At 34.8% G+C, this 24,913-nt stretch overlaps 2 protein-coding genes and 1 long non-coding RNA gene across 8 annotated transcripts; 1 reads left to right on the forward strand and 2 right to left on the reverse strand.

Annotated features, from left to right (window-relative positions):
- Positions 1-308: 308 nt before the first annotated feature.
- On the forward strand, positions 309-3,112 carry LOC7456957 (uncharacterized). The gene is made up of 2 exons (XR_002982817.2): positions 309-800; positions 2,350-3,112. It is a non-coding gene; the product is annotated as an uncharacterized LOC7456957 (long non-coding RNA).
- Positions 3,113-6,707: 3,595 nt separating this feature from the next.
- LOC7456955 (uncharacterized) lies at positions 6,708-9,787 on the reverse strand. Of its 5 annotated transcripts, XR_002982829.2 has the most exons (7): positions 9,293-9,787; positions 9,139-9,189; positions 8,504-8,637; positions 8,274-8,365; positions 7,981-8,181; positions 7,207-7,366; positions 6,708-7,083 (listed from the first exon to the last, which is right to left on the reverse strand). XR_002982829.2 is itself a non-coding variant. In XM_024605139.2 (6 exons), the coding sequence occupies exons 1-5, from the start codon at positions 9,608-9,610 to the stop codon at positions 8,003-8,005; spliced, it is 774 nt and encodes a 257-aa protein (XP_024460907.1). In that variant the 5' UTR covers positions 9,611-9,787; the 3' UTR covers positions 6,708-7,083; positions 7,981-8,002. The 5 variants fall into 5 exon arrangements, 4 of the variants coding, with proteins under 4 accessions (XP_024460907.1, XP_024460906.1, XP_002310020.2 ...); XM_024605139.2 differs by lacking the exon at positions 7,207-7,366; XM_024605138.2 differs by lacking the exons at positions 6,708-7,083; positions 7,207-7,366 and adding an exon at positions 7,367-7,516.
- Positions 9,788-12,338: 2,551 nt separating this feature from the next.
- Positions 12,339-24,913, reverse strand: LOC7457129 (E3 ubiquitin-protein ligase RKP). 2 transcript variants are annotated; one of them, XM_024605518.2, is made up of 11 exons: positions 24,638-24,913; positions 22,666-24,310; positions 20,812-21,636; positions 19,388-19,548; positions 17,589-17,826; positions 16,900-16,983; positions 14,884-15,168; positions 14,648-14,779; positions 14,080-14,279; positions 13,365-13,569; positions 12,339-12,920 (listed from the first exon to the last, which is right to left on the reverse strand). In XM_024605518.2, exons 2-11 carry the CDS (start codon positions 24,166-24,168, stop codon positions 12,618-12,620), a joined length of 3,936 nt encoding a protein of 1,311 aa, XP_024461286.2. In that variant the 5' UTR covers positions 24,169-24,310; positions 24,638-24,913; the 3' UTR covers positions 12,339-12,617. The 2 variants fall into 2 exon arrangements, with proteins under 2 accessions (XP_024461286.2, XP_024461287.2); XM_024605519.2 differs by having other exon boundaries at positions 17,688-17,826; positions 24,638-24,912.

Here is a 24,913-nt window from a genome sequence, read left to right on the forward strand (position 1 = left end):
TTCGGTTCGGTTTTTTTAGTTTTAGGCTTATAAAACCAAAATCAAACTGGTAGGTTTTTTAAAATTTTAATTGATTTAATCAGTTTTTTTTCACAATTTAATTTTTTTAATTATTTTTTTTTCAGTTTTTTTAATTTTTCCATTTTTTTTTCACCAGACGTCTGAAACTAATCGGAAGAAATTAACTTCAGGTGTTTGTTTTTTTTTTTTACTCTTAATTTTAAATGCGTGGTGGTGGTGGTACTCTCTTTATGAACAAAGGACACGCGCGGTAGACACACTCGAATACCGAAACGCGTTGGGTTGGGAACGGCAGTCACATGTCATTTTTTTTATTTACGTTAAAGTCAGCCCGACAAATCCATAAATAAATTAAGTCATTTTTCTCTTATGTTTTCCACCTCTTTCTCTTGAAGCCTTAACTCCTCGACCTCCTGCCTCCTACCTCTCCCTTTATCTTCTTCCTACCCTCCTCCTCTCTCTCTCTCTCTCTCTCTCTCAAGCAACCACTTCCTCGCCTACCTCCTCTTCTTTCATCCATGTTTGAGTTTGGGGACGACCTTACAATAGAAGGGTATCGAGTCTCATGGCTAATATGGATCCAAGTACTGGTCTTGCTCCTCCTCATCTTCCTCCTTTTTTGTTTCAGTTTCTTTCCTGCAGATCTCCCAGACACCACCACTACTTCCTCCTCCGCCTCACCATCCGCTCTTGGTGTTTTCACGCCCCTTAATTCCCATTTGGACAACCAAATCCGCAGGCATAATGATCATGTCTCAAACCGCCTGCAACACAGCCAGGTATATACGCAGTCCTTGCTAAGTTTTCAGTGCTTTGGCTTATAAGAACTTGTAAACCCCATCTGGTAAAATCTAATTCCTTTGGCTTGGCTTAGAAACAACTTAAACACTAAGGTATTATTCTTGCTTTTTGTCTGTCTATTTCTTGACTTCTTTTTGCTTGTTCTCAAGGTTTTCCTTGTAGTTTATCATCATGTTTTTTGACCTCCCCTTTTCACAAATTCACACCGAAGGACCGACCGAATATTGTAAAAATCATTAGGGGCCCATCTCCTAACCACCATAGCCATTTTCAATTGTCGTCACTGTCACACTCTCGAACCACTTTCGCACATGAAAATCCTCCTTCAACTTGCCATCAAGCCTTTATGCGGGAGGACGCAGAAGGACCCGTATAGCCGATCCTGACTAGTAAAAATCATTAGGGATCCTGACTTAAATGTTGATATTGCCACCTTAAAAAAAATGTTACCAGTAGAACTGCTTAATTACATTAAAATTAGAAAATCTCTTGCTAAAGCTGTACAACTGTTTGATACACTTTATTTAAGATAATAATTAGGAAACTTGCAAGCATTGTACTTGGTTTGCTTTTCCCCTCTCTTTTTCGCGAATAAGTGTTGCCCTTTTCTTTCCTTTTCCTTTACTCCGGTTGTTTTGTTAGAGAAGAAACTGCTGATAATGCTTTATGCCTCTAATGATAGCATAACTCTAGTTAAATGGTTAAAATCTATCGTGAATCTCTGTGACTTGAACTGACGACAAATTTATCTCGTCTACTGTATTTAAATTTGACCTGACTCCGGTTCTACGTAGTATGGATGTTCAGAATTCCGGAAGTAGTTGTTTTTAATACATTAAAATAATTTTTTTAAAAAAAATTTAACCAATCTCACCACGGCAATCCCAAATGCCAGCAGTTTTGCAGGCAAACAGGCGCATCCTAACAAAAACTGCTTCTGCTGATGAGGCTAAAAAAACTAATAATGGGTCACTTTATTGTGTGATATCTCTATTGATTTGCACAATTATTTTCAATAATAACAACAATCAAATGCCGACAATATCTGTATTATTTGTCGTCGTGCAAGAACTGATAACGGGCCAATTCTTTTTTTCTTTGGGCACCGCCCATATAGTCGGTAAATGAATCCAAAAGGAAAAGGAAAAGGAGAAGGAATATATAAATCTTGGTGGCTAAGGACAGTTCAGTGACTTAATCACCTAAATTTAATATAATTATGCTCTATCATCCTGTCTTTTCTGGCCTAATCCTCCCATCCCCTGCCAACATTGCAATCAATCTTTCTCATGGTCACGTGCTTGGGTTGGCAGTGGATACGACCAAACCATTTTAACCAAACCCCTGTAAATTAGAATCTTGTCTTCTTCTAAATTGCAGTAATGAATCGAATCTTTAAATTGCAGTAAAGATTTTTGGCTACAGGAATTCATCTTACCAAGCTATTTGTTGCTTCATGAAAATAGCTTAGGTATGAGATATATAGGTTGCCTTCGAGATATCTAACAATGTTCAAGATTCTTGCAGGCACAGCAGAACCAAAGCATAAAAGGGGAAATAACAACAAACACGGGTAGAAGGATAGTTAGTGAAGACAACATCGGAAATTCCTCTGACTTCTTCTGTTTCCATCCCTGCAACTATTTTAGGCTTGCGAAACTTGCATTTCTCAAGTGTTTCGGCTTGGACTTCTTGTCGGATAATTCTTAAAACTCAGAGCAGAAAAAAGAAAGATGACGTATGTTATTGTGTTTCTCTTTCACTTGTCACTTTGAGTTCATCTATCCAGCTTTTCGGAAGTTGTTGTACAGGAGACGAACCTCCCCGGAGGGAAAGTTGTACAGGAAATTCTCCACTACATTTTTTTTAAGCTAAGGTTGAACTTAGAACCATTTATCCCAGGGAATGGAGATCAGGTTGCAGCTTGTTCTTCTGGTGTATGCTGGTAAAATCATGGAAAGGTGAGACCGCTGTGTTTTCAGGCTATTTCAATCCAGATTAGAGGCTGAATGATGTGGCCGTGAAAATGTTGATTGGAGCAAAGCTGATTACCCAGTAACTTACATGTGTTCTGACACTGATCTTGCAATTGTGTTAAAATGGTAAACTGCATTCTTTGTCTCTAATGAACTGCATTGTTAGGCTGTGAGCAGTTCAATAAACTCTGCAGCGTATTTCCCTTTAGAACAGTTTAGAATAGAATGATGAAGCTCCTGTAACAACTTTCAAGGCCAAGGCCTTATCAAAAATTAAAAAACTCTTTGGCCTTTGCATCAAGGCCAGTTCTCTCTTTCTAGTTGCATTGAAGGCTAGGCAGATGCCGGTTTTGCCAAGAGAACTAAAAGAAAAGCATGATTGAACGTGTTTGGTTGATCCAGGGATGATTCTTACGAGCTAGGTAGTATTCATAGAGGAAAACTGTCAAAATAATTATTAGAACCCAGCTTGTTCTGAATCACTAGATAGATCTAACCATGGCAATCGATTTTAAGGTATCCAAGATCTCTTCCAGGAGTATAACATTGCCCCCCTAATCATTCGTACGCTTGCCTACAATTGTAGGCCGGTCCAAGATTATTAGGCGCAAAACTTTGTTCAAAAGGTCATAGCAATGGCCAGTACAACCATGAGGTGGTTTATGAGTAGTTTTAGCCCATTGAGGTTACGTTTCTCTCCATAATAAGCTTGTGATAACGCTTGATTCATGAGATTGTGAAAGAGTTCTTCCTGGTTTCCATTAATGGCAGAGTAATCCGCATGCCGATTAAATTGTAGCCTAAAAAGTTGTATTGTGTTATTCAGTATTGTATTGTTCTTATAAATATTTAAAAGCAACTAAATAGTATTTGGTTCAATTATTTGGTTGTACTTTTGAGATATAAAATGATCATTTGGTACTGTAATATGCTGAAATATTCTAAAAAATATATTTTATTTATATTAAGTAATTTATGACTTCTTGACACGGGTATGTATTTTTTATGAGAGTAATTCTTATGTTAAAAAAAAAATTGTTGATAATACATATATATATATATATACAAGAGAGATATGATTCATCTACTTCATAGGTTAATTAATTTCGGTAGTTAGAAGTTTATTTTTTCTAATGCATAATTTCGGTAGTTAGAAGTTTATTTTTTCTAATGCATAATTTTTCTCTAACAAGCATAATTTCTGATCCGATCATTGAATTGAGCTGAAATTTTACTAGAACTTTCAAGGCGTCTTGTTCTATAAAAAGTTAAAATTTTAGGGCAATTAAACATTAGGAAAGACTTAAAATTTTATTTATATTAGTTTCCTAATTGATTTAGGATTTTTTTTTCTATTTTATTTAAAAATCTTTTTATTAGTTCTTCAGCATTATTTAGAACATTTTTACCTATATAAATAGGGTTATTTAGCTTGTATTTAGATTTTTTCCTAGAATCTTTTTTATTTAAAAAATTATTATTGTTTATGAGGTTTTGTTCATACATTTTGGTTTTTTATTGAACTATTATAACTTATTGAAGAATTTACCAAGCTTTGTGGCATCTTCTATACTTCTCATTCGTGTCTTTTTATAGGCATTGAATGGAAGTTCGGTTACTTAAAATCTTGGTGTCTCGGTACAGATTATCGTTATATAAAATTTAATTCCAAACATGATCTTAGCTTTCTTGAGAAGAGTTGATTTGACTGCGAATTTCATGGTCTTTATATACATGGGGCTCATATCAGTTGGTATTACATTGAGGCTTTATATCAGGTTATACTTTTTTTATCTTCGAGTTTTCACATACTCCATTGTTGTTGAGTTCTTTATCTTCTCTAAAAACTAGTTGCAACATCAAGTTAAAAAAAAAGAAAATTATTTTCAATCTTGATTAAATAAAGTTTTATATATAAACAAATAACAAATAAAATCACAAGAAAACAAATTTTTAGGGTTTGTCACAAATCTTGATTCAAATAAACATAGAGTTCAACCATTTGCTTTAAATCTGAAAAACAAATCTTGATTCTTGGGGTTTCTTGGAGATACATTTTGATTTGGAATATTTTAGATTTACTTGGTTGGGTTTCTTGAAAATCATAAAATAAAATAAAAATAAAATAATGGATAGTTTTTAAGTTATTGTTTTTTTAGTTTCGGCCACCACACACACACACACGTTGTTATTTTGAGTTGTTTAAATCTTATTTCATTATTTTCATAGTCTTTTATTTTGTGTCTTCATATCATTCATATTTCGTATGAATTCATATTGATACTCGTGTTTTGGTATTCATAGTTTTGTATTGATAATTTTTAATCTTTATTGCTTCTTAAGTCTTTACATTGTTTAATTGTGCCATAAAGATATCAATCTTTGATTTGTTATGAATTAGTTCTTTAAAGAACTAAAATCTTGAAAATTGAGTGGTAAAAGACGAAGGTGAGCATATTAGAGTCAAAAGCTAAAATTTTATGTGAAACACGAGAGAAATAATATCTATTGAGTGTAAACATGTAAGGAAATGTGTGAGAATAATCTCGAATGGAGTTATTTGGTCGTGCAACAATAATTAGGTTTGATGAATATAAGGTTTGATGAAGTAATGAGTGGGATGACTGGTTTAAGAACCGAAGTGCCTAATATTTGAGAGGGGTCAGATTCTAGGGATTTGGAAGGAAGAAGGTCTACGAGATAAGTTAATTCACCTTTGAAAGAATCTATAGATGAAAATACAAATGAGAAAACCAAAGATTTTAATGATAACCATGATGGTAGGTTATGGCTACATGGAAACCAAAGGTCTAATGGAGTTTGGCCATTTGAGAAATTTGACCATACGAGGGTAAATAGGGAGGATGAAATTCGGGATGGCTTGGATAGATATTTGAGAAGTATTAAGATGAAGGTTCTAGCTTTTCAAGAAAAAAAATGACCTGAAAGATTATTTGGAGAGGAAAATAAAAGTGGAGTTGATTTTTTTACTATCACCAATAGTACGAGGTAAAGAAAGTAAAACTTCTTGTTATTGAGTTTAGTAACTATGATATTATTTGGTGGAATCACCTTGTCTTATTAAGAAAAAGGAATGGAGCGAGACCTATAAAGACTTAGGATAAGATGAAAGCAGTCATGAGAAAAAGATTTGTTCTTGGTCATTATTACAGAAAACTATATCAAAGATTACAGAGTTTTTCTTAGGTTTCTAGAAGTGTGGAGAATTACCATAAAAAATAGACATTGTCATAATTAAAGCTAATATTTTGAATGATATAGAAGCTACAATAACAAGGTTTTTGAATGAATTAAATAGAGAGATAATCAATTTGAGTTACAGCATTATGTTGAGCTTAAAAATATAGTTCATATGGTTACGAAAATAGAGAGGCAGTTGAAGATAAATGGCAGTACACATCAAGAAGGTAATTTGAGTTTCTTTTTAGCTTAGAGGCTGAATTATAAAAGAGATAAGACTGCCACATCAAAGTCAAATATTATGGTCAACAAAGTTGAATCATCTAAAAATCTGTTTGGGAGTATGGTTGTGATTGTGGTTGCTTTTCAAAATGTTTTTGAAGGTGTTTGAGGATGTGGTAGTAATTGTTTTTTAAAATGTTTTTTTTTTGCTTGAAAATATATCAAAATAATATTTTTTATTATTTTAAAAAAATTATTTGTATCATCAACACATCAAAACGATCTAAAAATACCAAAAAAAATTAATTTAAAGTAAAAAATTAAAAAAATTAATTTTTTTTAAAAACACTTTTAAAATACAAATACAAACAAGTTCTCGATACGAAATACATGGTCATCGAATTGTATAATTAATGACACATATAAATGATCAAGAGCACATCAGATTCGTCAATTGACGAATAGACAGACGCGGGGGTTGATATATATTACCCAAAATCAAAAGTGTGAGATCGAATTTATTGTATGGAGATTGATTTGACCAAATTCAAATAGAAGAGGGACTTCGAGTGATTTTTAGCCCAGCCTCTCCACACCAAGTTACATGACCATGCCATTAATCAAACTTCAAAGTTCTGCAAAAGGGACCCCCTTCTTTTTGTGTGCAAAAGATGGTATAAACGAAAACAAACACTGAGAGAAGGGCAATTCCCATTATATCAGCAGCTAGGAGAAGCTCATCCTGATCCATGCCAGGAAGATGATGAAACCAAAGTTCGCAAGTGGAAGTCTGAGAAGAACCAGTACGCACTAAGAAATCAGCACATTGGTTACCATCATGTAAGCTATGAAGGAACTGGACCTGCCACACCAATGTCAAGAGATCACAAATATCGCTATTATTTTAGGTTTCTGCAAAAAGGACTGACTTTCACTTCCAAATCAGGGAAGGCAAGAAAAACTCAAGCCAACTTCTTCATCTAACCTGGACTTCAAAATTCGTGTTCCATTGCTTGTCAACTATTTCCCCACCCATCTTCTTTCTGTACTCTGCCTCATACAAACCCTATTAATTATCTCACCAAGAAGAACCATCACAGGATAGCCCATTGGGTTTAATTCGTTTTGATGATCTTTCTTTTCATCTGCAACATCAGTAAATCCACAGCTAACCTCTATACAAGCTATAACACAACTGTGCTTCATCACATATGAACCAATGGCATTGTAGATAGATCCCACTTGAATTCAAGGCATACAACCTTCATCACCAAATTTCTCAATACCCTACGTGCCTACAGTGAAGGGTGAAAGTTTTAGCCATGCAAGTGGCCAAGTGCAATTGAAACATTGGGACATTTACTTTATTCCTTTTGATCTCTAATGATTTCGGAAATATTCTGTAATTAGATATGGTCTGAAAACCTAACGCCAAGCCTTTTGATGCCAGATTAATCAATCTAACCAGCAAGAAACTTAGACAGACTTCCAACATCTAACATGTCTAAGAGATCCTTGACAGACAAGAACATACCAGTCGTACATAAAGTAAAATTCTCACAATGATCAAATCATAAGGCACAGAAGATATAAACTATGGAAGGAAAACAAAAGGTCCATTCTGTCTCTTTGCATACTAGCTCAACTGCAAGTGGCAGTTATAAAACCCTAACATGTTAAAACTCAACAACACACTAACTTTTTTGCAAAATTATAAAAGAAATGGATATGTACGCAAGGAAATTTTGATATTTCTCACCACAGAGCTCATATCTTTGGATCTATTTCTTATTTTGCTTAGCAAAATAGTTAACGGCCATCCTGGAAAATTGTATGATTGTGAAGAATATTTGCAAGATTGAACGACCCTTGACAATCCCCTCCCTCATTCCCCGTGCAGTCCTGGCCAATGCTGGTCCTCCTGTCTCATTTTTCAGAATGGCTACCCTCTGCAATGAAGCTAAACAAGTAAAGATGGAGTAAAACTCATTGCACCAAATCCAACAACCTGAGCCAAAAATCAAAGCACTGCAAGATAATAATGTAGCCTACCTGTTGGAGTTATGTTTGTCAATTGGCGCAGCCTCTCCTCAGCTACACGGACAGCTCTGGTGGAACTTCTAACACCTTGTGTAATCTCCTGCCTATAAGAATAACAGATGATAGGTGGTCACAATTCAATCCAATTTACAATATCCCAAAAGAAATGACTAGCATAATTAAGAGTGTCTAAGGCTTTAATCAAGGCTTCAAGCTTCAATATACTAAATACTAATACTAACCCCAAGTCACTGAGCTCCATGGTAAGATCACTAATTTCCATGCCTGATAACCGAACAGCAGCCATTGTATCTGGAAGTTCTTCCCTCGTCACATCCATCAACTTCTCAAGTGATTCTGCTGCCGTCTTGAAAGCCTTCAATAACCACAGAAAGAAAAAGAAAATCACTGATTAGAAAAGAATGAATCGCTTTCAGTTCTTGCAGTACCATACCATTGATCATAGTTGCTTTCAAACTTTTGACCATATAAAAAGTACTTAAAAGGCTGCTTGGTCAGAGCTAACCTTGTGGCCACAAGTTATAATAATAATAATAATAATAATAATAATAATAATAATAATAATAATCTGATTATATGTATGTCGGGGAATTCAATTAATCTTGAAGATTGAGTGATTTAAATCATCTCAATTACTATCATTGCTACGCTCTATGAAAGAGAATTTTTTTAAAATAAAAAATATAATAACATCTCAATGTGACAATAGAAAAATCCATAAACATATTATCCAATTCAAAGTACATAATTTTAATGATATTGAGTTGCAGCAGTATTTTTAATTATGAATGAAAAATCATGCCAAATGCAAAAGAGAAAAAAAAAACAGTAAGTAAAAGAAAAGGAAATGGCATACAAGAAGAGTTGGGATTGCAGACAAAAATAGCCAGGTTGCTGAAACCGCTGCCTGCAAAATAAAAAATAATAAAAATAAAAATATTATTAACAATCCGAAGCAAAGTTTTTAAGCCGTAAAGGAAAGAAATTAAGTAAAGGAGTGATTATATTACAGCGCAAGCAATGACATTGAGGACGAGAACGTGGCGATGAGTGAGATTCCACTGAGAGAGCTGAAGCACTGAACTAGACGGTAATCCGACGGTCTCGATGTACTCAGATGAAGTCGACGACTCTAGCGATTCTGATTCTGCAACAGCTGTTGTTGTTGAATTATAGTGTGATTGTATGGTAATCGACGAGAACCGTTGGATTGGGAGGCGGAGATCGTACAGAAAGAGACGAGAGTGAGCGGTGGAGGTGGCGGGGGACGATGTGTATCGGTGGTGGTTGATTGAGGGATTAGAGAAATGGAGTGCCCTCAACAGCATTTTCTTTATTACTTTGGGGTTTACTATACTCTGTAGTTACAGTCTACAAGTTGTTAATTAAGACGATAATATCAACTTCCTTCCTTCCTGGCCTGCACGCCTCTCTCTCTCTCTCTCTCTCTCTCTCTCTCTCGAGCTTCGGACAGACCGGACGGAAGCAGAGAGGAGGCTCGGTACTTTAATTTTTATTTATTATTTATTTATTGAGAGGTTGTTAGATATTTACGGTGCATAAACCGTATTTGCTCCCTTTGCTTTCCTTTTTTTAAAAAAAATTCTATGATTAAAAGTGTTTTTAAATCAATTTATATAACAATTTAGATTAAATCTCTTTTCAAAGATGTTAGATAGTGGTGAAGTTAGAAATGTTTATTAAGGAAATAATTTTTTAATATGTAAAAATTAAAAAATAATGAGACCAACGAATGTATTTTTATTTAAATTATTATAAAAAACCAAAAAACATTAATAAAAGCAACAACAAGAAGTAAATTGGAATAGTATTTTTATAGTTTTAACCTTCACGCCAAAAAAATAATTAAAACCGACTATTGAAGATATTAAAATCTTTTTATAAAGTCTATTAGTTATTATTAAATTCATTAAAGGTAAATAAATTTTTTATTATTTTAAAAAATCACACTGAAACGATTAAAATATTATTAAAATCAAAAAATTTAAAATTGACAATAAGGGATATATTTGTATTTTCAATTGAGGATCAATTTGGTATTTAATCAAATTTAAAAGCTTTTGGACTAAGATAAAAATTATCTCTAAAGTGTGTGTTTTACATGTTAGTGATTTATCTTTCAAATTTGTATTTTGATCATAATGCCAAACCTATTTTTTTTCTAATTAGACTATAGAAGGGTATGATTGAAACAAAAGTTTGAAAGGAAAAAAAAGTTCACATGATTCACTGTTTAAATGGACTGACTTCATGTTTTAATTGTTTCAGTTGTTTTGTTAATGTTTCCATAACTACAAAAGTAACTTCCTATAATTATAATAATTGGATTTGAAGGATATTATTGTTGTATTTTGTTTATAATTTGATTTCAACATTACATTGATTTGTACGTTTTCGATGCCATGTGAATTGTCAAGAACAAACGAATTGTCAAGAACAAATGAGGAGGAGTTGCTAACTTTTAAAATGAATTTCAATTAAAATTAAAAACTTGTTAGGTTGGGCTCTTTCCTAGTCCAGTTTTTCAACTAAATCGAGTTGAAGTTGATCTTGTATAACTCGGTTAATTAAACAAATTAAACCTTGACCTGATTGATATAATAAAAATTCAATTTGACTTAAAAAACTTCAAGGCGATGACGTTTGAACATCATTTTTTAAATATTGAGAAGATGACATTTTAAATTATCCCGAGTTAATCTGTCAAATATATAACTCGGTTGGTCTAACAATTTTATATTTTCATATTATTTTTTTATATGATCACGCAACAATAAAAATAAACATGTCTAAAGAAAGTTATGAAATAAGTTTTTTAAAAAATACTATGAAGGGTAATACAAAAAAGTGCTTGTGAATATAATAATAAAAAAGCTATAATGTTAGTAAAAAAAAGTAAAATTTGAATGTATCCAATAAAATAAATTTTAAATAAATTCTTAATCAATCTATTTTAATAGATTTAGATTTAAATTAAAGTTGCAAGAAAAAAATAAATAACAAAGAAAGAAAGGTTTGTGCTCTAGGTGGGCCTCCCTCTTTCTTTCTTCTGTTAAGCCATTTTTTTAATACAGGCCACATATTGTTGTATTTTTTGAAAGGGGATCAAAAAAATAAGTAATGCATTTTTCAACTTAAAAATTTATTTTTTTATTTATTTTAATGTAAAAAATATGGGAAAAATTTAAATTAAGTTGGAAAAGAAAATTCAACTTTTTCTAGCAAGTGTGCAAAAAATACATCAATAACTTTTTTCATATAAAATATAACCTCTTAGCACCAAAAGTGATCTTTTTGGTTGTGAGATAATAATCAGCCAATAATAATATTTTTTTCTCTGTTTTTTATTAAGTCACTCTATCTTCTCTCTAATTCAGGAATTAAAATATAAAAAATTAATTTTTTTACCAAAACATGAAAACTTCATGAAATTAAAGATAAAAAAATGTTTAAAACATACCTCAATAACAAAAAATAAAACTAGGAATTTATTTCAATGTCAATTTTGGTCATCAAAGTTTTAAATATGTTTAATCAAGAAAATCAAATTTAATTTTATCAAATTAAATATCAATTTAATATTTTTTAACATTACCATAAACCTTATCAAGTTAACCAAAACAAATTATCAAACTCGATTAAGAAAGATTATATTTAAAAAAAAAATTAACCAAAACAAAAATAAAAAGACAAAAAAATGAAAAAAAACTGTGCAAAACCATAATGAATTCCTTCAATCCTTCGAAGGCTGTCGTGTAATCCTAAGCCATTCACAAAAAACAAGTAACCGAAAAAATAAACCAACAAAAAAAGAAAACACTGCAAATTCACATTAAATTCCCTCACAAGCTACCATATAATCCTCTGCCCTTATAGTGTTTTTTTTTTTAATTTAATAATATACCACGTTTTTAGTTTATTGAGCATTTCATTTCACACGGGACCGGATTTACTAAATGTGTTTTTGGCATTGAAGTCCATTCCAGCTACGCCCAGCTCAGCTCAAGTTGATGTGGAGCACATAAACGCTGAGGAAACAGAGAACAGAAGATTTCCATTGCCATTTACATCTCATATTTACAGAGTAATGCCCTCAAATTTCCCCTACAAAATTCTTCATCAACTCCACGAGAATTGTTTCTTTCTAACCCCCATCCACCTAACCTTGAAAATATACCACCTATTTTCTTTCTAACTTCTTTCTGCCTTTTCTTCGACAAATCTTGGTTCCAAAGCCCATCCGGAAACTGATAATCAGTCCGTGACCAGCTTCGGTTCCATGAGTCTAGGCAACCGAAAACGTATGAGTAAAACTTAAGCTCTGCTTTCATCAATCTTGATAACCTCCAAGACTGTTGCATTGCAAAAGAAACATCTATGACAATTTAAAAGATGCCTGGTTATGCAGCCATGGCAGGACCTATGTGAACAAGGGGCAAACCTTGCATCTGCTTTACAAGAATAACAAATGCAGCAAGTATTATCATCAGCTTCTGTCTCTTCCTCATGTTTCGTTCTTTCAATTTGTTGCAACTCAATCCTGCTAACAAGGAGGCTCAAGAAACTCTCTAGCTGCTGAAGTTTTCCACTGTAAGCATCCCCTCTTGCGGACCTAGTCTGTCACAGAAATAACAGAGTAAATTGCAAAGCTTAAAGGATAAGATGACAAAAGATGATGAACAGGACATACATTGATTCTTCTTCTTTTCCCATTTTGTTATTAGTTGAGAATTCTATTTTGTTAGGTTTTTTTACTCTTCTTTTCTACATCAGTCATCTCTAGACAACCATCATACACCTATTTAATTTATTCCCTTGTAGCCCCTTTAAAATTACATGAATGGCAGCACTTTTGTTTCTCCATGGAAGTAAATACAAAAAGATGCAAATTAAAATTCTAGTCATGAGTACAATACCCTTTTGCCAACCATGAACATGAATCTTCTTCTGATTATGATGTTCGTATGCAGAGTGGAATAAAGAATGAGGTTGCTATCCACAAGATAGAGAAGTTATACATGCATATAGAGAGAGACAGGGCTTGAAGCAGACAAAACTAACCCAGTTGTACTCTAAGAGATACTGGAATCCACAGTGCACAGCATCAGGGCAGTCCATGCTTGCAAAAACACCCACAACATCATTCTGCTGTCCACATTCCGTCCCCACCCTTGCATCCAACAAATTCAAGATGATCCCTACAAGAGGTGCTAATATCATGCCTCGATTTACTTTTTCTGGAGAATGACCATGTCGTCTAAGTGACCTGCAAATACAGTGGCATAAATATATGAACTTCTTAACCATTGAGGAAGCATAGAAGTCGCAATATGGACTTTGTAACAATTCACAGTTCTTTCTTTAATTAAATATGTAATTTATGCACTGGTAAAGCCTTTATCATTGGTATTAGAAGTGCCAAATCTATCACCAAAAAAACCACCTTAAAAATGTCCAGAGACACTATCTACAAGTCTCCAGTAAACTTGAATAGTTACAAAAATCTGAAAAAACTGAACGCTATATCTGGGTGTGGTTGTCATAACATAAGCAAACCAACCAAAGAAATCCTAAATGTCAACTTGTCATCATCACCAATTCCCTTGCGTGCTTCTTCAATGAAAAGCAAGATTCATATTGCATCTCAAATGGCACAACGCATTTATACCATGTTTTGAAACACTACTTATTACAGTTAGAAAAGGAAAAATGACAAGAGGGAAAAGGTAGAGAAACATGATTTTGATTCACCAGCATGGAAAGCATGGAAACTCACAGATCAAAAAACTCGGCATCCGCAGTTGAGGTAACGTGGTTGAGAATAAAGACTATCAGTTCAGTTAGCCTCCGAAGGTTCGTCTCAGTTCCAGATAGGAATGCTTGAGGGATTTCACGAGTATAGAACTCCAAAACCTTTGCAAGGTTGCATGAGAGATCAAATATGACACCACATTTTCTTTGCTGAAACTCCAAAACCTAAAAAGATATTTAATACTAGTAAGAAAATAATTTGAAGCAAACTGGGAATAAATGAGGGCAGAAAATTCGATACAGTTAAAACCTATTACTAACTACTGAAACCAACATAACTGGTATTACCAACATAACAGTAATATGACTGACCCAGACAAGTGATCCACTTAAGTTAAAGCAATTTTTTATAGAAATGTGAACCAAGAAAAGTGACACCCCAGGATATAGATAGATAAGCACGCAACCACATGTGCATGTGGTGGGGGGGGGGGGGGGGCTATTTGCACTAGTGCAAAGCATAAACTCTAGGTCAGACCTTTTGAAAGCCATAGAACAGCAGTCATCAAATACTTGGTATCAATAAATCATACCTGGTATTTTTCTTGCATTTCCCGAATGGATACAGAGAATTCAGTCATCGTCCAGCTGAGTGTATTAAATAGTCGATTCAGAAAGGCTGAGAACAACTCTTCATCATTGATGCAAGCTTCCCGCAACAAGTTCTACTTAGATTAAGCCAAAAAAAGGATAAATCCATGCCCACAAATTGTTCCATGGGAAAGAAAAAAGGATTTAAAAATTCTGTGAAAAGATTGATATTTTTTACCTGGAAAACAAATGACGATGATGACGATGACTCCCCATGCTTTGAAGAACTGAAACGAGAACCCTTGCACAACCGCAAAAGAATGTTAGTCACTGAGATCCAAGATCTGTTGTCAAATGCCGACAATAGTGCTTTTGGCATTCTTTGTGTGGCCGCTTCATTGCTCTCAAACACTGTCAAATACTCCTTATACTGTACCAGGACTGAAATAGATTGGAGGAGAAGATCCTTGAGATCAGCACTCAATATCCTCGGATCATTGAAGTGGGAAACAACAAAAGTTACCTGATGAACAGGAGAAATCGATCAATCCTCTGTAATCCATTGACTTCAAGCATTGAATATATTCAACTTTTTTAAATCGAGGAAATCACCAGATTGCATGCAGTGATACATGTCACGACTCTAGAAGTTCAAGGAAAAATAAGTTTATTCTCTGGCAGCTACAAGTGTCAGTTGGTAAAGTACAAATCACAGTACAAAAGTAGTCACAACGTCAAATATAAAAACCCCGCTGGTCCCTGAAAATGAGCCAGCAGTCAGCAATTAACTGCCTGTTGTTTGGAACTTTGGATGGAAGATTTTGTATTACTTGTAAAAGAAAGGTGCATAAATAATTCCTTGTGCTTCTCTCTATCATGTGGCACAAATTAAATCAGATTGGAACAATACATTGTGTAATCACTTTAATATTCTTCCATCCTTAAAGTTGAACTATTCATCACAAACACCAAGGAGTCAAGTACTATTGTAGTTCTACATTTTATAACTGAAAACAATCAAACCATTCTTACATATACATGCAAAAAATCTTAACTTCTTGACAATAATCAAGTGTGACCATTAAAATCTCGTGAAATATAATCAAAAGGGTACAGTTGCAACTATCAACTGGAACTTCAAACTAGCAATAAATCCATCAGACTTGAGAAAGATGCACACAGAACCACAGTAGATCAGAAAAGATGCATTAAAATTATCCATGTAGGAAGCTTATTTACTTTTGTAGCTTGTAATACAGCTAAAGAAAGATCGGCAAAAAGCAGATAGGAGGTAAGTTTTCTTGGCTTATAGTAATATAATAAACTTCCTAGAGCATTAGGATCTCTAGTCTTTATATGGGGGCTCTTGATGTGACCAAGAACAATTACAGACATGTTGACCACTACAACAGGAAGGTTTAAGAGATGGGTAATTCAGCATAAATAAAATAATATTAGTTGAACATATGCAATCGGCAAAATATAATAACCAAAGGATTGGGGAGGAAAAATAATTGTTGTAATGCCAAGAATAGTGGTTTAAGCATACTGTTGTAAGTAGGTTTACGGCATGAGAATTCCGGAATGTAGAGACATTCCATTGTGTTTCATTGTGCAAGATAAACATTTGATGGAATTTAACTCTTTGTGAATCAGCTAAAGTTGGTTATTTCAAGATCAGCGCTCAATGAGGTAGCAATCCTACCTAAATCTTACTAACCATCCAAATTTTCAAAAAGAGTTTAGCCATCATTCCCTTTCTGTTAGTATTTGTTTCTAAGATGCAAAATGCAAGCCGCCAATGGTGGCAGCTATAGCTCCTCCCGTCCCTTACCTCTTCAATCAAGGGCTACAAAGAAACTTATCCACTACATGGCAGGAAACTTTTTTGTTGCGTTGATACAAAAGGTGGGCTCACACTTCACAGTGCCCCACCTCTCGTGTGCAATGGATTCAGCATTGACAGCACAATCAAGGATATAATTGTGCTTGAGCTGTAATTAACCAATAACACATGCTAAAATAATTCATATATCTTAAGAGAACATCGTCAGTTTCAATAATAACAACTTGACATTATCATAATGGCATACTTTCCTGATCTATAAATCTAGAGACAAAATGGAGAACAAATTGCCAAGATTTGATTACAAATTTAAACCACAGCCAAAAACCAAACAGCAGATTACACAAAAATCAACTCAATAAAAATCTGCCTGAGACAACAGTAAAATGAACAGTGCGTGAGACTTACAAATGAAGCAAGTCCTTGCTTAATAAATATTGCAGGGGGTACAAATGGGGGGTCACTCTTGCGCAGCACATGGAAGCAATCAACCTGCAACGGCAATAGAACAGCATAATGTAACAGCTAGATATACAAGTTAACTTTGGGAACCACATCAATGACACACTCCACAAGCAGAGCGCTTAATTTAAAACTACAGGTAGATGATGCAGCGAAATCTGATAAAACAGATAGATTAAAAATGCACCAATTACATGTGTTCTAACAGCTATAGAAAATATTTAGATCATATTTGAAACAAAAAGAAACTGGCACCTCAGGGTGAACACTTCACCAACCAAAAATCTTCACACAAGATTTTGCTAGAATGGGATGTTAATGGCCCACTACTAGCATTGATATTTTAAAGAAAAAAAAAAAAAAAAGAGCTTTCATGATATAGTTGAATCTAAACTTGCAGTTTTATCAAGCATTCAACAAAGTCCTGGTGAACTTCCAAAACATGACCCTAAAAAGCACATTAACATACTACATGTGGTAGCTCAACTTCAAGAAGTGATGTAAGAATATTTGCAAGAGAACGATGGGTTCTGAAGAGATGTAGAGTGTTCCGAAGAGATGGCAATCTTGACACAAGACAAAACTCTATATAAGAAGGTCAAATTTATTTATGCTCTGTATACAGGTTAAAATACCTGCTCACAAGCTGTAATAAACACTATTTCAGACAGACACAGGTTGATAAATACACCCAACATCATCTTGCCAGTGATTGAAGGGAAGTATTTATTTACCAGGGTTTCAAGATAAAACTCAGGAATATAAATAAATAGGGAATCCACTCTGCTAAGAACAAGAAGTAGTTGGACTATCCACATGCATGTTGCATACATTCCTCGTTGCTTCCACTGCGAGAAAAGAGAGATGCGATACCTGTCCACAACAAAATGGCCAACAAAAGATCAGAAGATGCAATGGGCTAGCATAAAGTATGCAATACATGTAGCTGGTGTTGTTTAGTATCAAGTACCAACAACCAGCACCATACAAAGATAGTGATAAAACTAAGGTTGTGCTTGGTGTGAAGTAATTTGGAGGTCAAATGCTACTAAGATTTAAGGGTAAAGTGTTGAGGGTGTAAAACATCCCTTGAGGGATAAAGTTTTAAGGGTATTGAAAAAATCATGAGCATTATTAGTGGGCCCACAACAAACCACATTTGATTTGATTATGTAAATATAACAATATTAAATATCTATAATTGTGGGCCCATAATAAGAAGTGGGAGTAAATGAAGAGAAATGGATGTTCAATTAAAAAAAATGAGGGAAAATGCAGAGTCCAAAATCTGTCTCCTTTGAAAAATTATTTACCCCTCAACTCACGAAGTTAACATTTAACCCCATTTTGGGGGTTAAGAGTTAAGACCTTAAAAATGACCCCTCTTTGAAAAGTTCTACCAAACAAAGGTAAAAGGGGTGAAAAGTTTCAAACATAAATTTTCACCCCCTTTACCCTCATAACAAACACATCTAAGCAGTTAAAGAGCAAACGGTGGTCTGGAGATCTGAGGAAGCAGCAGCTATTTGTCTTCAACATTAGTGAATTAAAGAACCCAAGCAGTGGGAACAGTAGAGCAATATGGATGGCAATGAGCAGATTAAGTAGCATCACACTGAAGTAAGGCAGCAGGAACACAGAAAGGCAAGGCGACAAAAAAAAAAAACACATTCCCACAAAAGCAATATCAATGCTTTCCAATAAGACCAGTGGAAAGGGCAAACACAGAACCTAAAAGCTTTTGAAGTTTTTGCCTACAATTTGATACATCAAAATGCTAGAATGTTGACCCATAACGAACCTAACAAAATAGAAAGTCGCATCTGACTACAATAAATAGATATACTATGATAGAAGACACATATCCAGCAGTTAGAACTACAAGATAATTTATTCTAAAGATTTGGGAAAACAGGCTTCTCACTCTCCCTGTTTCTACCAGAAAATCAAAGCAATTTATTCTTATCATACAAGAAAAAGACATTCTGTGCCAGATATATTTCCATGGGCATTGAATTTGGAAGCCAAGCTTGGGCAACTGGGCGAAAATCAATAATTGCAGGTGCTTAAAGTTCAGGCCACTAGACAATTAAGGGTACAACAAGGAAGAACTATAAACATGTTTAAAGAAATGCAGAAACAGAGAAATATCATAAAACAAATTTAAACAGTTCTTATCGTTGCAAAGTGCATAAGTTGCCAGTAACAAGTAACCTAATTTCATAAACCAATGTTACAATTATGCATCTTGCTTGTTAAGACTGCCTATCCAACCGCTCCATCTGGGATATCCATTTCTCATTCTAACCATAGAAAAGGAAGGCAAAAGGGTGCATCAGGCTTCACACATTCATTCAATGTTTCATATGGTTGAGATCAAGATAAATATGGTTCCAAAACAAAACAAGACAAATACAGTTCAGGGACATCATACCATGCACAATGTCTTACACAATCCATTACTTCTTCACGGTATTCATTACGAGCTTCTTTCAGGCGTCTTAATTTCTCACAACAAGCACGTTCTCTTATTTGTTTGTCAGTTTCTTCCAGGAGTGATATTGACTGTGCCTGATGAGACATGTAGTACGATGCCTACAATCAAGATAGACATATTATGACCTTTGCAAAACAAAATGCAGCAAGAAAGCATGTCATCAGTAAGCACAAAATGATGTTCATCCACTAAACAGAACATCCCAAAAGCACAGAAAAACAATATGATTGTAATCCCAGAAAAAACATAAAACGTGAACAAGTTTTCCAGGAAATGGTGTTCCCTTTGGACAACAGTCAACAAGCAGGACACAGTCTTCAACTGTTCAGTCAATGAGTAGGCCACTGTCTTGACATCGCTACAATGCTTCAGAAATTACAAACCCCAATTTGTAGAACATAAAGACATGTGACGCATATTTTAAATACTGGAGCTGAAGTGAAAAGATTGAAATAAAATAACGTGATGCAGCAATTCTTCTAAATACAGCATAAATCTTTCTCACTTTTTATCAAATTCTCCTTCAGGTATCACAAAAAACGATTAGAAGGACAGCTGTTTCGTATTATATGACAACGTATATCTTCTACAGGCATCTTAGCTTGCATTGGTGTAAACAATGATAAGATACCATATTTTATGATCAAACTGACAATCTGCAACTCAAGCATAAAACCTTTTGGTTACGGTTACTGCCTTGGACCTTAAGAGAAAATATACACAAGCACATTGAGATTAATAGGCACTTGGCATAGGAAAATTCAGTTTCCAACTGATGAAACTACTCATAAATTATCCCCTATTACATAATTTTTTTATCACTAACCATTTCTTATTTTAACAGACAAGGCACGTTAAAGCATGTCATGGTGATTTAACCCTGACTTCATCATTTCTATACCTGAGCTCAAGATATTGTCTTTTAGAGAAACCAAGAACTGTTGGAATTCAGAGGTTTGGCATGATCATTTGACTTTGGTTTTATTTTTCAGATTCGATGATGGATCCTTAAAAAACTTAAAACAGTTTCTCCAACTCCACTCAAATGTATCAATTTTTCAGGCTTCAGGAAATTCATTCATTTATTATAGTTAATCTAGCTGAAAGTAGTGAATACCTGAACTCAATAATCATGTTCGTTCAGGATAGGACTAAAATTTTGTTCACTTCACTCTTCCTAATGTCTGTCCATGTTTGCTACAAAACTCATTTCCTATTAAATTTCCATGGGAAAAAATAATAAATTTATTTCAGGCAGCACAAAGTCCCTTCACCAATAAGATCAACCAGATACCAAGTACAAAAACTTGCAGTAATGTGAAAGTAAAAATAAGAGCATATTTTATCATGAAAATTCTTACCTGCTTAAACTTTGGTGCAACACCTATGTGATACAGCAATAGCAATGTATCTAGAAGTTCTTCTTCTCTCAGAGTTGCTGAAGACATATCACTCTCCCTGTGCACAATCCTAATATCTCGCACTGGACAATAACCAAAATCAGATTCAGATTGATCACTTGTACTAGGTTTGTCGGCTATCTCATCATTCAAACTTCCTTCACTGCATTCTGCAGCCACATAAGCAGACCTGTCTGGAATACCACTACAATGGACACGAGAATCTTTAGTGTTGTATCTAATTTGATGCTTGGAGATTTTTGACAATTCAATCTCATAACTTGAACAACAACATGGTTTCGGTGTGGTTTTATGTGTTACTCTTGTTTCTTCATCATCCATACAACCTTCCTCCCACTGGATTACTTCTGCTTCTTGATCATGTGCAGGATGGGATTTTGAGATATGACTAAATGATCCCCCAAGTCTAGAAATGTCAGTTCGATGAGGATCATTTTTGAGAAATATATCTACAGGGAAACTTTGTTCACCACCTCTGTGAAGAAATCCAACATCAAGACCATTGGGTTCACACCTCTTTAACCAGCCACAAATGTCCCTCATAGCAAATCCTTCGGATAAAAAATGAAGTATAACTGAGTACAAAGAAATAAGAACGGAATTGCTTGAAACTCCAGGAGGTGGCGCATTGCAATCTGCTCCTCTATTCTTCAATAGAATATTTTGTAAAAATGTCCTCAACACTGAGCCAGGTAATTGAGCAGGTGTTGTAGGCGGTACAAATTGCATGACCAAGAGACAGAGGTCCCTATGCTTCTCCTCAATCTACAAAGACATCAGCATTTGTAGGGTGTGAATTAATATTAAATTGCATGAAGCTAGCTAAACAAACTCATTGTGTTGCAAACCAGAGAGAGAATAAAGTCAATAATTGTTTGCCAAGATAAATTACTGCAAACAAAAATAAGGAAAAAGTTCAAAACAGGTAATGCGAGTTTAGCAACGAATTCCATATGTGATTGTTTATTTTGGGGATTAGTATTTATCAGAGGTCACAGCACGTTTTAAGCAATTTGCTCCTCATCTAAGTCCCTTGGCATGGAGCTGAAATAGGAAATTCATTGCTCAAGTCCAGAAAAAGATTTTCAACACAACGGATGGAATGACTGGAAAATTGATATCAACTAATTTAGCAGGGACACAAATTAAAGGTTTCAACGACAAAAAAAATGTGTATTTTCAGGTTGTCACTCGTGAACAGCCAATCTACACACACCCTTGACCTCATCATATAAGTCCAAGTGCAGGCTCCATAAATATAAGATATGTCAATAATCAAGTAAACAGTAGCAATTGATTCAGGCAATCATCTTTTATTCATTGGGCATGAATTAAATAGAAAAAGAAAATGTGATAACAAACTCAGGATATTCAATTCAATTGAAAGAATTCTCTCCTCTTTTTTTTTGGAGCTTTTATTTGAATAATTTTTTTTCATGACAAACCATGAACAATCAAACCTTAACAAAATGCTTTTATTTGTGAAATTGATGAGGTTAAATTATATGCATATGGGGAGAGATATTATCTAATAGAAAGGTAACAACAACAGCTGTAGTCGAAAGGCTCATAGAAAAGTTATTTCCATCAGTGGAAAGTCTGCTTGGCCACTTGTATTTGACAGTATTTCACTAGGTATACCACATTCTGATTACAATTAATTTCACATGGAAAAAAGATTTTGAAGGCTTTTCATTTTTTCCCCTCATCATGCTAATATATATGGAACAACAGTAGAGGATTCATAATCTACAAATTTAATGTGAAATATCAGGGATCCACAACAGTATATACCTTTTTGATAGCTTCCGATAAAGCTGTAGTTGTCAGCATCATGCTTCTTCCATCATTGGAGATATCATCACCTGAACCAGGCCACCAAACAGAAGGCATCATGCATTGAAGGTCCTGCTTGTTTGGACTCTTTTGCGATAGAAAACCTTCAAACAATAATTCAAAATCAGCTGACTTCCACCAGAGAACCATCAATTCTTTCCGTTGTAAGATATGGCATACCATTGCAAGATAAGAATAAGATCCTGAGTACGGGCATTCTGTTAAAACCAAAGATGCTGTTTTGCAGCCACTTGAAAGGGCATTGATGATATGCTCAAACATCAGACGTGATTCTTGAAACTCTAGAAATACATCAATAAACTTATCCAGACCTGAACAGTCATGTGGTGCTTGCACTCTGAAAACCTCCATCATGAATGAAAGAAGTGGACCCCATGCCACAAACTCAGTACTTCCAGAATCTCCCTCAAGAACAGAGAAGAATTCCTCACATATCCCTTGACAGACAGGATAAAATACTTCGTCAAGTGACACAAACCTCTTCAATCTTCTCAATTTACCAACTAAAGAACTTTCAGCCCATCCCGCACCTTGCACATCTGACAGCCTTGATAAGCATTGAAGCAACTGCTTAGCCAAAAGATTTGCGGAAGGAGGTGCTTTAAGGGGAAGGAACCCCTGAATGGGGTACTTGAAGGGACGAGCCCCAAAATTTAATTCACAGAGTTCACCTTGAGAAAGAGAGATTGCTGGGTAATACCCAGATCCAGGTCCCATCTTGCGGATACCACGAAAGGCCACTCCAAGGGATACACCATTTCTATAGAACAATATCTCATCATGATCCAGATTAATGCAACATCCAATGACATCACCAACAACCCATGGCTGACCATATGGCTCAGCATCCTTGTTCCACTTACTAACCCTTTTCCCATCGAATGCATATGAATCATCTGCATCACCTACACCCTTGTGATCAGTAAAAGGACAAGAACGAGTTGCCCATCCAAGCTGCTGTACACCACAAGTTTCCAATAGAACTTCATACATCCATTTCCCTTTCCAAACACAAGCATTGGACCTAGCACTACTGAACATTGCTAAGCTTTCTACATGCAAAGGGTGTTTAATGATTCTAATATCACCACAGATGCTCACTTCTTCAAGCCCGACCACCTGAGATTCACAACCATCTTTACTGATATGAATCCCGTCTCTACTATCAACCAAATCACCAGATTTGATACAAAACTTGGAAAACTCATTTTTTAAAATAGAGCGAACTAATTTAGTGTCAACTGGACCAGTCAATGGACCAAGTGATTTGTTTGAGAGACCAAAGATATATTCAAGAGCTCGCTCCACGGGCTGATTACCAAAATCATCACACGATGAAACAAGTCGGGTTTTCCACGAATCCTCCTTTCTATCTTCGCCTTTCAATAAAACAGCCAATCCAGAAGAAAGCCCTCCAACCCGTTTTCCCTCTTCTTCCATTTGTGATTAAAAGAAAAGATGCGATTTAGCAATACCCACTAAACACTTTTCAAATTCAAAATAACCGCTCCAAAGTCAAACTTTCATTTCCCCTCTTGTAACACTGATCCATTCACAACAAAACCCTAGCCATCTCCCATCCCTGTAACTCCAAAAAATTTCCAATTCAATAACATACACAAAACCATTGAATACAACAGAAAATGCAGCAAACAATAACAACAAATTAAAACATCCAATTTTTCCCTCCATTTTTAAAACAAATCACTCAAAATTCAATTAAGTAACTTAAATTCACTAACCACTTACAAATCAACACATAAAAACAATACAAATTTCACATTTTTTGCCTCAATTTTCTCAGGAACCAAACAAAACCTGAAAATTTTTCCTTAACCATAACAAGTTCGACCTGCAACAACACAAATCCACACGTACCTGTAAAAATCAAGAAATTGAGGGAACTTACAAGGGAGAGAGTACGTGATTGACGATGGTGATAGTGATGGGGATGGTGATGAAACTATGCTGGTGTCATTCCACATAGCAGAGGCAGCGAGCTGATATTAGGGTTATTAAACGCCATTTCTTAATTTTTTTGTAGAGAGAGAAGCAAAAGAGTAGAGTTTTGATTTAAAGGTTTGTTGGAGAGAGAGTGTGTTTTATTTTATTATCACTGCTTGGAGCAGTCTTGACAGGGTAGAAAAAGGAATTCTGTTAGTAGCGAGACAGCGAAGAAGCATTG

Source organism: Populus trichocarpa, chromosome 7 (assembly GCF_000002775.5).
Source record: "Populus trichocarpa isolate Nisqually-1 chromosome 7, P.trichocarpa_v4.1, whole genome shotgun sequence".
NCBI lineage: Eukaryota > Viridiplantae > Streptophyta > Magnoliopsida > Malpighiales > Salicaceae > Populus > Populus trichocarpa.

Coding starts and splice junctions, on each gene's coding strand:
- LOC7456955 (XM_024605139.2), bottom strand. CDS start 9,610: ATGCTGTTGAGGGCACTCCATTTCTCTAATCCCTCAATCAACCACCAC. Junction 8,638..9,138: donor CTGCAATCCCAACTCTTCTT/GTATGCCATTTC, acceptor TGGTTATTGAAG/GCTTTCAAGACGGCAGCAGA. Junction 8,182..8,273: donor GACAAACATAACTCCAACAG/GTAGGCTACATT, acceptor TTACTTGTTTAG/CTTCATTGCAGAGGGTAGCC.
- LOC7457129 (XM_024605518.2), bottom strand. CDS start 24,168: ATGGAAGAAGAGGGAAAACGGGTTGGAGGGCTTTCTTCTGGATTGGCT. Junction 17,827..19,387: donor TGTGTAAGACATTGTGCATG/GTATGATGTCCC, acceptor TGTTGTGGACAG/GTATCGCATCTCTCTTTTCT. Junction 14,780..14,883: donor CATCGTCATTTGTTTTCCAG/GTAAAAAATATC, acceptor TAATCTAAGTAG/AACTTGTTGCGGGAAGCTTG.